Source organism: Salmo salar, chromosome ssa20 (genome assembly GCF_905237065.1).
Source record: "Salmo salar chromosome ssa20, Ssal_v3.1, whole genome shotgun sequence".
Lineage (NCBI taxonomy): Eukaryota > Metazoa > Chordata > Actinopteri > Salmoniformes > Salmonidae > Salmo > Salmo salar.
Genome location: NC_059461.1, coordinates 47,344,903 through 47,358,066, shown reverse-complemented (window position 1 = coordinate 47,358,066; position 13,164 = coordinate 47,344,903). Strand labels below are relative to the sequence as shown.

The 13,164-nt window shown below is 45.0% G+C and overlaps 1 protein-coding gene across 1 annotated transcript in view; it reads right to left on the bottom strand.

The window, feature by feature from the left end:
- Positions 1-13,164, bottom strand: part of cbl (Cbl proto-oncogene, E3 ubiquitin protein ligase) — a 55,302-nt gene that overhangs the window by 22,833 nt on the left and 19,305 nt on the right. The window contains 1 exon segment of the mRNA XM_045703474.1: positions 12,110-12,357. Within this exon segment, the coding sequence (XP_045559430.1) occupies positions 12,110-12,357 (248 nt within the window).

The following is a 13,164-nucleotide window of genomic DNA, read 5'->3' as shown; positions in this document are numbered from 1 at the left end:
GTTCCAATGGATTGGTCGAAATTTTTAAACGTGTATTTTTCCCTATTTTGACACACCCTATGTGTTTTAATAAAATCAACTATATGTAGGCTACTGAGCTTGTCTGATGCTTTAAGCACACTGTGTTTAAATAATTAAGACACACAAATGACACGAGGGTGCCAGAGATCAAGAAAGCCTAAGCAGAAGAAAACAAATCTGTTCCCGACACTCTTCCTCCTACTGATGCTGGCCTTTGTAGATTCTGCTGTTACGCTCCTAATCAAATTACATTTACATTACATTTAAGTCATTTAGCAGACGCTCTTATCCAGAGCGACTTACAAATTGGTGCATTCACCTTATGATATCCAGTGGAACAACCACTTTACAATAGTGCACCTAAATCTTTTATGGGGGGGGTTAGAAGGATTACTTTATCCTATCCTAGGTATTCCTTAAAGAGGTGGGGTTTCAGGTGTCTCCGGAAGATGGTGATTGACTCCGCTGTCCTGGCGTCGTGAGGGAGCTTGTTCCACCATTGGGGTGCCAGAGAAGCGAACAGTTTTGACTGGGCTGAGCGGGAACTGTGCTTCCTCAGAGGTAGGGGGGCCAGCAGGCCAGATGTGGATGAACGCAGTGCCCTTGTTTGGGTGTAGGGCCTGATCAGAGCCTGAAGGTATGGAGGTGCCGTTCCCTTCACAGCTCCGTAGGCAATCACCATGGTCTTGTAGCGGATGCGAGCTTCAACTGGAAGCCAGTGGAGAGAGCGGAGGAGCGGGGTGACGTGAGAGAACTTGGGAAGGTTGAACACCAGACGGGCTGCGGCGTTCTGGATGAGTTGTAGGGGTTTAATGGCACAGGCAAGGAGCCCAGCCAACAGCGAGTTGCAGTAATCCAGACGGGAGATGACAAGTGCCTGGATTAGGACCTGCGCCGCTTCCTGTGTGAGGCAGGGTCGTACTCTGCGAATGTTGTAGAGCATGAACCTACAGGATCGGGTCACCGCCTTGATGTTAGTGGAGAACGACAGGGTGTTGTCCAGGATCACGCCAAGGTTCTTAGCACTCTGGGAGGAGGACACAAGGGAGTTGTCAACCGTGATGGCGAGATCATGGAACGGGCAGTCCTTCCCCGGGAGGAAGAGCAGCTCCGTCTTGCCGAGGTTCAGCTTGAGGTGGTGATCCGTCATCCACACTGATATGTCTGACAGACATGCAGAGATGCGATTCGCCGCCTGGTTATCAGAAGGGGGAAAGGAGAAGATTAATTGTGTGTCGTCTGCATAGCAATGATAGGAGAGACCATGTGAGGATATGACAGAGCCAAGTGACTTGGTGTATAGCGAGAATAGGAGAGGGCCTAGAACAGAGCCCTGGGGGACACCAGTGATGAGAGCGCATGGTGCGGAGACAGATTCTCGCCACGCCACCTGGTAGGAGCGACCTGTCAGGTAGGACGCAATCCAAGCGTGGGCCGCGCCGGAGATGCCCAACCCGGAGAGGTCAAATGTTATTTGTCACATGCGCTGAATACAAGAGGTAGAGTGAAATGCTTACAAACCCTTAACCAAAAATGCAGTAAAAAAGGTTTAAACAAAGTATTTTACTAAAATAACCGTAGGTAAAACATTTAAATCTAATTAAAAAGAGCAACAATAAAATAACAGTAACGAGGCTATATACGGGGGTACCAATACAGAGTCAATGTGCGAGGGCACAGGTTAGTTGAGGTAATATGTACATGTAAGTAAAGTGACTATGCATAGATAATAAACAGAGTAGCAGCAGCAGCAGCAGCAGCAGCATAAAATAATGGGGGTGAAGGAGGTCAATGCAAATAGTCGAGGTATCCATTTGATTAGCTGTTCAGGAGTCTTATGGCTTGCGGGTAGAAGTTGTTAAGACTTGGTGCTCTGGTACAGCTTGCCGTGCTGTAGCAGAGAGAACAGTCTTTTACTAAGGTGGCTGGAGTCTTTGACCATTTTTAGGGCTTTCCTCTGACACAGCCTGGTATATAGGTCCTGGATGGCAGGAAGCTTGGCTCCAGTGATGTACTGGGCCGTACGCACTACCCTCTGGAGTCCAAGCAGTTGCCATACCAGGTGGTGATGCAACCAGCCAGGATGCTCTCGATGGTGCAGCTGTAGAACTTTTTGAGGCTCTGAGGACCCATGCCAAATCTTTTCAGTCTCCTGAGGGGGAATAGGCTTTGTCGTGCCCTCTTCACAACTGTCTTGGTGTGTTTGGACCATGATAGTTTGTTGGTGATGTGGACACCAAGGAACTTGAAGCGCTCAACCTGCTCCACTACAGCCCTGTCGATGAGAATGGGAGCGTGCTTGGCCCTCCTTTTCCTGTAGTCCACGATTATCTCCTTTGTCTTGATCACGTTAAGGGAGAGGTTGTTATCCTGGCACCACACTGCCAAGTCTCTGACCTCCTCCCTATAGGCTGTCTCATCATTGTGTCGTCGGCAAAGTTAATGATGTTGATGGAGTGGTGCTTTGCCATGCAGTCATGGTTGAACAAGGAGTACAGGAGGGGGCTGAGCACGCACCCGAGGGGCCCCCGTGTTGAGGTCCAGCGTGGCAGATGTGTTGTTACCGACTCTTACCACCTGGGGGTGACCCGTCAGGAAGTCCAGGATCCAGTTGCAGAAAGAGGTGTTTAGTCCCAGCGTCCTTAGTGATGGGCTTTGAGAGCACTATGGTGTTGAACGCTGAGCTGTAGTCAATGAATAGCATTCTCACGTAGGTGTTCCTTTTGTCCAGGTGGGAAAGGGTAGTGTGGAGTGCAACAGAGATTGCATAATTCCCGTGTGGCTCAGTTGGTAGAGCATGGTGTTTGCAACGCCAGGGTTGTGGGTTCGATTCCCACGGGGGACCAGTACGGAGAAAGAAAATGTATGCATTCACTATTGTAAGTCGCTCTGGATAAGAGCGTCTGCTAAATGACTAAAATGTAAAATGTAAAAAAATAATTTGTGGATCTGTTGGGGTGGTATGCAAATTGGAGTGGGTTTCTGGTATAATGGTGTTGATGTGAGCCATGACCAGCATTTCAAAGCACTTCATAGCTACAAACGTGAATGCTACGGGTCGGTAGTCATTTAGGCAGGTTGCCTTCGTGTTCTTGGGCACAGGGACGATGGTGGTCTCTTGAAACATGTTGGTATTACAGACTCAGTCAGGGACAGGTTGAAAATGTCAGTGAAGACACTTGCCAGTTGGTCAGCGCAAGCTTGGGGTACAGATCCTGGTAATCTGTCTGGCCCTGCAGCCTTGTGAATGTTGACCTGTTTAAAGGTGTGATCACACAGTCGTCCATAACAGCTGGTGCTCTCATGCACGCCTCAGTGTTGCTTGCCTCGATGCCCGCATAGAAGTAATTTAGCTGTCTGGTAGGCTCGTGTCACCGGGCACCTCGCAGCTGTGCTTCCCTTTGTTGTCCGTAATAGTTTGAATGCCCTGCCACATCCGATGAATGCCAGAGCCGGTGTAGCAGGATTCAATCTTAGTCCTGTATTGACGATTTGCCTGTTTGATGGTTCGTCGGAAGCCATAGCAGGATTTCTTATAAGCATCCGGGTTAGAGTCCCGCTCCTTGAAAGCAGCATCTCTACCCTTTAGCTCAGTGTGGATGTTGCCTGTAATGCATGGCTTCTGGATGGGGATGTAAGTACAGTCACTGTGGGGACGACGTCATCGATGCACTTATTGATGAAGTCAGTGACTGATGTGGTGTACTCCTCAATGCCATCGGAAGAATCCCGGAACATATTCCAGTCTCTGCTAGCAAAACAGTCCTGTAGTTTAGCATCTGCGTCGTCTGACCATTTTGGTATTGAGCAAGTCACTGGTAGTTTTTGCTTGTAAGCAGGAATCAGGAGGATAGAATTATGGTCAGATTTGCCAAATGGAGGGCGAGGGAGAGCTTTGTGCACGTCTCTGTGTGTGGAGTAAAGGTGGTCTAGAGTTTTTTTCCCCTCTTGTTGCACATGCTGGTAGAAATTAGGTAAAACTGATTTAAGTTTCTCTGCATTAAAGTCTCTGGCCACTAGGAGTGCCGACTCTGGATGAGCATTTTCTTGCTTGCATATGGCCTTATACAGCTCGTTGAGTGCGGTCTTAGTGCCAGCATGGGTTTGTGTTGGTAAATAGACAGCTACGAAAAATATAGATGAAATCTCTAGGTAAATTTAGTGTGGTCTACAGCTTATCGTGAGATACTCTACCACAGGCGAGCGAAACCTCAAGACTTCCTTGATACAAATAGGCACAGACCCCTTGTCTTACCAGAAGCAGCTGTTCCATCTTGGTCTGGAGGGCTTTATTGCAAAAGGGCTTTATTGCAGACAGAAATACGCCTCAACACCTCCTCAGACAATCCCGCAGGTGAGAAATGAACATTAAATTATTTGGCAACAGCTGTGGTGGACATTCTTGCAGTAAGCATGCCAATTGCACGCTCACTTGGGCCATCTGTGGTATTGTGTTGTGTGACAAAACAGCCCATTTTAGAGTAGCCTTTTATTGTCCCCAGCACAAGGTGCACCTGTGTAATGATAATGCTGTTTAATCAACTTCTTGACATGCCATACCTGTCAGATGAATTGATTATCTTGGCAAAGGAGAAATGGTCACTAACAGGGATGTAAACAAATGTATTGTCAATATTTGAGAGAAATAAGCTTTTTGTGCAAATGGAACATTTCTGGGATCTTTTATTTCAGCTCATGAAACATGGGACCAACACCTTACATATTGCATTTATATATTTTTCAGTATAATAAAGTCTTCGAATCTCAAAATAAATGATCATGTGGTTAATCGAAATGTAAAAAAATTACTTCTATAACCATTGCCAACTATGTAAAAATAGCATATATAAAGCCAACAAATAAATACATTGCAGCCTGCAGGTAGAAAATATCCTGATAAAAATAAATATTCTATAAATCACATTGGCTAGGCATGGCCTGTCTGCAAAGAACTTGAAATATTGTATGAACTATTAACTTGGGTCTGACCTAGCTAGTGTAGCTCCAGCAAATTTGCAACATTGTATATTCTGGACAGACTGCGCAAGGGATAAGAAGCAATTAGGTAGGCCTGAGGTAGAGTATCTCATGATAAGCTGTAGACCGTAATCAGGTAGTCCTATTTATGACATTTCCACCATTTTTTACCCACGCTGAGTGGTTATCGAAAGAGAGATGGATTTTATTTTTATTTTTTGAATAGGCTACATTGAGGGGCTATTCTCAATGGATGTAAAAACAGACTTTGTTCACTTGCTGTTTGAGGTAAAGTAAAAATTACTTTGAGAAGTTCCACAGTGGTGGTAAGTTAAGACAATCAGAAATACTATCAGATGCCCAAATGGGCACATTTATAGGCCTACATTTGCACACAGGCCAGGCAGGCATACTACTATGTATAATCTGGTGCGCGTCTTTACTCAACATTGACAGGATCGCTTCAAACAAACGACAATGACAACTATTTATATAGTATGTATAAGCTGGAAGCAGAAGCGTTGTTGTTCAGTAGTTTACTCCAATTACGGGAGGGGGTGGTAGGGTTAGAAAGTAAAAGGAAAATATATATTTTTTAAAGTGTGTATTTATATATATATATATATATATATATAATATATTTTATGGGGGATTGGAAGTGATACAGACAATTAAATTGATGGAAGCTACAATCTACCCCCTAAAAAAAAAAATATATATAATATATATATATGTGTCGATGAATAAATGAACAACTCCTAAATGGAATGAAATTAACAAAAACTAGTGTAGCCTAGGTTGTGCGGTCTGCAAACGTGTCCACTCAGAAAATGAAAACAGTAAAAGACTAATCAAAATACACTGCTAAAAAAAATAAAGGGAACACTTAAACAACACAATGTAACTCCAAGTCAATCACACTTCTGTGAAATCAAACTGTCCACTTAGGAAGCAACACTGATTGACAATAAATTTCACATGCTGTTGTGCAAATGGAATAGACAACAGGTGGAAATTATAGGCAATTAGCAAGACACCCCCAATAAAGGAGTGGTTCTGCAGGTGGAGACCACAGACCACTTCTCAGTTCCTATGCTTCCTGGCTGATGTTTTGGTCACTTTTGAATGCTGGCGGTGCTTTCACTCTAGTGGTAGCATGAGACGGAGTCTACAACCCACACAAGTGGCTCAGGTAGTGCAGCTCATCCAGGATGGCACATCAATGCGAGCTGTGGCAAGAAGGTTTGCTGTGTCCGTCAGCGTAGTGTCCAGAGCATGGAGGCGCTACCAGGAGACAGGCCAATACATCAGGAGACGTGGAGGAGGCAGTAGGAGGGCAACAACCCAGCAGCAGGACCACTACCTCCGCCTTTGTGCAAGGAGGAGCAGGAGGAGCACTGCCAGAGCCCTGCAAAATGACCTCCAGCAGGCCACAAATGTGCATGTGTCTGCTCAAACGGTCAGAAACAGACTCCATGAGGGTGGTATGAGGGCCCGACGTCCACAGGTGGGGCTTGTGCTTACAGCCCAACACCGTGCAGGACGTTTGGCATTTGCCAGAGAACACCAAGATTGGCAAATTCGCCACTGGTGCCCTGTGCTCTTCACAGATGAAAGCAGGTTCACACTGAGCACGTGACAGACGTGACAGAGTCTGGAGACGCCGTGGAGAACGTTCTGCTGCTTGCAACATCCTCCAGCATGACCGGTTTGGCGGTGGGTCAGTCATGGTGTGGGGTGGCATTTCTTTGGGGGGCCGCACAGCCCTCCGTGTGCTCGCCAGAGGTAGCCTGACTGCCATTAGGTACCGAGATGAGATCCTCAGACCCCTTGTGAGACCATATGCTGGTGCGGTTGGCCCTGGGTTCCTCCTAATGCAAGACAATGCTAGACCTCATGTGGCTGGAGTGTGTCAGCAGTTCCTGCAAGAGGAAGGCATTGATGCTATGGACTGGCCCGCCCGTTCCTCAGACCTGAATCCAATTGAGCACATCTGGGACATCATGTCTCGCTCCATCCACCAACGCCACGTTGCACCATAGACTGTCCAGGAGTTGGCGGATGCTTTAGTCCAGGTCTGGGAGGAGATCCTTCAGGAGACCATTCGCCACCTCATCAGGAGCATGCCCAGGCGTTGTAGGGAGGTCATACAGGCACGTGGAGGCCACACACACTACTGGGCCTCGTTTTGACTTGTTTTAAGGACATTACATCAAAGTTGGATCAGCCTGTAGTGTGGTTTTCCACTTTCATTTTGAGTGTGACTCCAAATCCAGACCTCCATGGGTTGATAAATTGGATTTCCATTGATTATTTTTGTGTGATTCAGTTGTCAGCACATTCAACTATGTAAAGAAAAAAGTATTTAATAAGATTATTTTTTACATTCAGATCTAGGATGTGTTGTTTAAGTGTTCCCTTTATTTTTTTGAGCAGTATATATTTAATGCATTAACAGAAATTAATTAATGTATATCCACCAAACAATCGACCAGTCGACTAAATGGGGTCAGCTCTCCCTGTACGGCAATACTTTAATAAGTTAAATGAGGAGGATATGCAAACTTTGCAAGGTGGAATTGAGGTACAGGTGCAATGCTTAACGATCTGAAAGGGACTCAGACCCAAACCATTGCTGGAAGCAGCACAGCTGTATTGTGAATTCACATGGAATTTTAAGATTTTTTCTTACTGAAAAAATAAATAAATGGCTGTTTAAACGTTAAATGTTTTCCATTTGTCACACCACTAGTCAGAAACCAACCACAAATCGTCTGTCTGATCTTACAGAACCCATCAAGAAATAGCCTAAAATTTCAGACAGAACAGTTATATAAAAGTATGAATGGTGTATGAATGAATGAATGAATGAGGTGGCAAAGAATATGTACAATTCAGCAGCCTAAAACACAGATAAGCAGACAATGAGTGACGCTACAGTATGCATTATGCAAATGTAGGCTAGATCACATTCTCTGCATGCACCCCAAAAATGTCAACATCCTTTTTGCATGATATTGTTATCCGACAGTGCATTTCCCTATTGCTAGAACTGATCCGTTCACAGACCTTTGCCAGCAGATAAGATGGGAGAGATAGTCAAAGCCAATAGCCTGCTCCTGAGAGGGAAACTATTGTTTTACCAGCAGGCTGTCTGCCTGTCTAGTCAGGCACATTTATAGAAAATGGGAAGTCATACTTTATCTTAGGCCAGAGCTTTGAGGGACAAATTTAGCAACTGGCACAAGTGCCCTTTGCAAATACAGTGACGTCATGGTACTAACGCTAAACTTGGCATGATACCACAGAGTTCCGGCAGCATAGATAAGAGGCAGAGAAGCCCCTTTAGATAGCAACTACATACTGTAATGACCACCGTTTGGTCACCATTCTCAAAACTATCAAAATAAACCATTTGCAATCATTTCTTTGTCTTATTTAGAGAAGAGATTGAATGTGTCAAGAGTAAGGTGGTATTAGAAGAGATGGATACGGAGAGGGGGGGTTGTGTGAGCCACCGAGGCACTTTCAGGGACGTGCAGACTGGCTTGAGACTGCCAGGTGCAAGAAGATATGAGAAGCTAGCTCTTCCCCTGTCTGCAGAGAGAAAGGATGGTATAGAGACAGTGGGTGTCTGCAGTAGTGAGGAAGAAGAAGTAGGAGGCCCAGGGCCAACCATGCAGATCCTTCTTGCAACGTCGCTGGGGTCCCACCATCTGCAGTACCCTCAGCTGTAGCCAGCGGAGGCTGCAACAGGCTGCAGGAGGCTGTAACGAGGATGCATGAATGTAGAGGGAGTGTCCCTTCCTCTTATGTTGATCTGAACACGTTCAAATCCAACAAGGCCAGGATCATGGGCATGCGGTGGAGTGAAAGAAGGATGAGAGAGCCAGCCTGTTGTTCTGGTTTCCTGCCCCGTGGATATGAAAACGGCGTTAGGAGTTAAAATGACAGCCTTGCCTCGCGCCTCGGACTACAGACTCGGGACTACTCTCCTCTTGGCAGCATCCCAAACGGCACTCCATTCCCTACATAGTGCAATACTTTTGACTAAAGCCGCATAGGCCCTGGTTAAAAGTAGTGCACTATATAGGGAATAGGATGCCATATCAAATAGCAAAGCTCAGGGAGGTCAGAACAATATTTGGATATAGGAAGTGCCTATTTTCTGTCCACATTGACTCCACAGTTTGTGACTGTGTGTCACTGTTAATCATTAGGTCCCTTCTCGCAGACACCACCTCGCCCCCTCACACAGCAGCGTTGCAGCTAGACTCCCATGTCAGACCACCGCCGCACAAAAAGCGGAACTCAAATTAGCAAAAGGCTGGGCTTTCAGTCTACCGCGGTTGTGGTAATCAACCAGCAATACAGTCAGAACACTGAATGCAAAGTCCACACTCCTAAGAATTAAAAAAAAAAATTATAATAATAATTTAACCTTTATTTAACTAGGCAAGTCAGTTAAGAACAAAATATTATTTACAATGACAGCCTACCCGGCCAATCCCGGACGCGGGTCGAACCAGGGTCTGTAGTGATGCCTCTAGCACTGAGATGCAGTGCCTTAGACCGCTGCGCCACTCGGGAGCCTATGGGGGCTGTGAGTCTGTATGTCTGTGTACAAGAGAAGCAAAAAACGATTTGTACTGCTCAAATCTAAATATGGAGGGCCGGACGCCAAAATGAAAATAAATAGAAGAGTAAATTTAACGGGGGTAATATTGTGGCGAAATCTAGCATCTCAGCACCACATCCACCCACTCTATCGCTCGTCGTACTGCAATGGTCTGAGAAGAAACGACCATGTAATTATCATACATCATTCATAACTCCCATCCATCATTTTTCACTAAATGGTGCTCAATCTTTAACAACCAGAGGTAAGGGAATAAGCTAACATTATGTCGATACAGGAAACTATTTCAGTCGAGTCTGAAGCTAACAGTGGATAAAATTGTTTTAACCATCTCCATCCTATCCAGAAGGAAAGAGAGCGGTAAGTCGGGCTCTATAGTGCGACCATTTTAAAATCGCATACGCCCCTAAATATTTAACCGCGCGACATGGACTTTTAATTTAGGAGCTTTAGCACCTGAAATATTTTTCATTGTGCTCCTAAATTTGTGTGTCCGCCTGCATTTTTCAACTTAGGCAAACACGTGCTCCTTGTAAAAAAGGTAAGGTAGAGCTGGGAGGAGTGTTACTCAGCTAAAGCCATTTTCTAATGGTAACACTCTACCGGGCAATAGCCTACTCATTTGAGCCCTTCCCTAGGCACAATAGCGCTCTTTGTCTCTGATCCCTGCGTGGGGGAGCTTCATCGGTTATTACCAGCTCCGGCTTTAGAACCCACTCCCTCTGTAACGAAGTGATGAAATTGTATTTCACAAAGGAGTGGTTAAGACAGTTCAAAATGGGCCCATTGCTTAATGCTAATTCAATTAGGGGGAAGACAGAAGAGGAATGAACTTGTGAGCGGAGCCTCCGCTCCCTTAGTTTCAGCACAAGGAGACTCATTGTCCGAGAAAACAGAAGCCGTGCAAAAACTACAGGCAGACAAGAGTCATCGCTACTCTGATTCATTGCATTAAAAGGAGGAAATTAACCACCGTTTTCATAAAAAGTTTAAAAAATAAAAGTAAATAGAAAGGCTAGTGTTTTGAGTAGATTGAAGATTGACTGAGCTCAGGGGTCTAATTTGTGTATCAGTTTATGGACAAAATATATGCTATTGATACTTGACTCAAGCCATCATAATCATGCTCCCCCTGCGTGTAACCGATTGGGCTGGGAGAGGCCAGCAATAAGATAGATATGTGCTAATCAAGCTTAGCCTATCGTCCTATTTAACTGTATAACCTGGGGCCGTAGTTATCAAGCATCTCAGAGTAGGAATTATACGCGGTGCCGTTGGCAAAGTTGAATGACAGCCTGTAACAGCCCATTTCCCTCCCAGATTTAGGCCAAATCCTGCATTTCTGACGGGATTTATAAACGGTGGTGAAAATGTTTCAACTTTGCTAATGGCTTCGCATACAATTCCTTCTCTGAGATGCTTGATTACTCTGGCCCCTGACCTACAAATCATAAAGGGAATGCATGGACAGCAAGGGCTGTGGCAAAACATGAGCTCAGTCATCTAAAAAGATGTTATAATACATTTTGTTTAACAATTTCATATATAAAAAAAAAGGTGTTAGTTAAATTGATTCAATTTAAGGCCTAGTGGCAAACAATAATGCAGGCACTAGGGATGGGGGTGTGAGATGTAGTCATTGTTTGTGTGTATCCGTAAGTTGTTTGTATGTATACCCTTGCATATAGAGTGACTTTTGTTGTTGTTGATGTTATTACCAAAATAAAACGTGTTAGACTACATTTTGCAGTTTCTTTAGCTCCTTATAACCTGCAAGTTTGGGGGCTACTGCCGACAAAGGCTGTGAACAGAGACAGAGTCACAGGCAAGTAGACCAGCGTCATCCTGACCACAAACGTTCACTTGTGCAAACCACAGCACCCTTCTCTTTGGCTGTTACTCAGCACAAGCCTAAATTGCTCCATTTTAAGATAGGTGAAGAAACGTACCCACTGATGAGATCGAAACCCTACACGCTATGACTGGGAAGGGTTCAACAAAAAGTACCCCCCACTTCACTTCAGACATAGTCTGAAAAGGCTCTGAATTTGTTTCTCCTACTATTGTGCCATCCCAAACCGTACTGGATCAGATACTTGCTTTTCACCATGTTCCTTCAATTACGGTTCCTGGACCTATGGTGGATGTGTAACCAAGGCCGGTACCGTACAGCTCGGCTTAGCTCTGGGCTCATGAAAGGGATAATATTCTGGTAGTGAATGAACTGAGTATCACCCAACACAGGTCAGGGTGCAGACCTACCTCACAAGAGAATTTCAGGAGGAGGATGACGAAACCCAATTCTCGCTCGATGTACAAAAACAGAGGCCCTTCTCTTGATGTCTCATAAAAATCAGGATACGGCAATTTTGAGATCGAGAAAAGTACCTAGGTATTACAGGAAAAGTAACTATATATCGTCAACAACAAGATCCATTTCCCCCTCAATCTCCAAAAAAGTAATCCTCTCACCTGGGCTGTGAGTTCTCCTCGTACATGCGCTCCTTCCCCTCCTTGAAAAGGCTGATGGTCTGCTTGGTCTTCTTGGTCAGGTTCTCCATGAAGACGCGGAAATACTCGTTGTCGCCGAGCGTCTCCATCTTGCCCTCGTAGCGGGATAAGATGGTGCGGAGGTGCTGGTAGGTGTCTGGCAGCAGGTCCAGGATGTAAGGTGGGCTGTTCTTCAGTGCCAGCTTGGGGTTCTGGCACAGTCTCACCACCTGGATGGAGGGAGAGAATAGGACACATTAGGGGAGATGATGAATCAGCTTACTGAGACAAATAAGAAGCCAGCAACCGTGGAGGAAGAGAGTAAGTAGCACGCTAATGCATACCCAGGGTTGGGATCCATTCTGTTTTAATACAATTCAGGAAGTGAATAAAAATGCTAGTTCTTGAATTGAAAGTTGCACATTGGTTTCCTATAAAGAGCTTTTCAATTCAGGAAGTGAATTGACCACAACCCTGACAAGTACCCTAACATTAACTGAACTAACTTCAAGAGCGTACCGTGTTTAAACTAGCAGAAGCAGAACTTCTGCACATAAAATGGTCAGTGAAAAGGGACCATGAATATCACTAATGAAACTACCACTGAACGCCATTTGACAAATACATGGGTATTATGATAGCGTGATGACGTGGATTATATTTATCACACCACTTTTCGCGTGAATGTAAAATACTCCAGCTCTATCTGACAAATAATAATTTGTGCAGCAGTGTGTTGCCAGAGCATCAAGGCAAGTAAGGACTAAGTACTAAAGGGAAGAGAGAAAAAAAAGAGAGAGGTGGGAGATCTAGTAAAAGTGCATGGGAGAGCGAGTGAAAGATCAGTGCTGAGATCGTGACATTCAGGGTTTGCTAAGTGAGTCTATTTTAAAGCCTTCAACACAGTGAAGAAAATGAAATACACTCATCTCAGGCTTACAGCTTCCTGTTGGTCTGGTAAGACACACACACATACACGAGTGAAGACCTATGTTTTCTTATGAATCATCATGTTATGGCTTGCACAGTGCATTTGG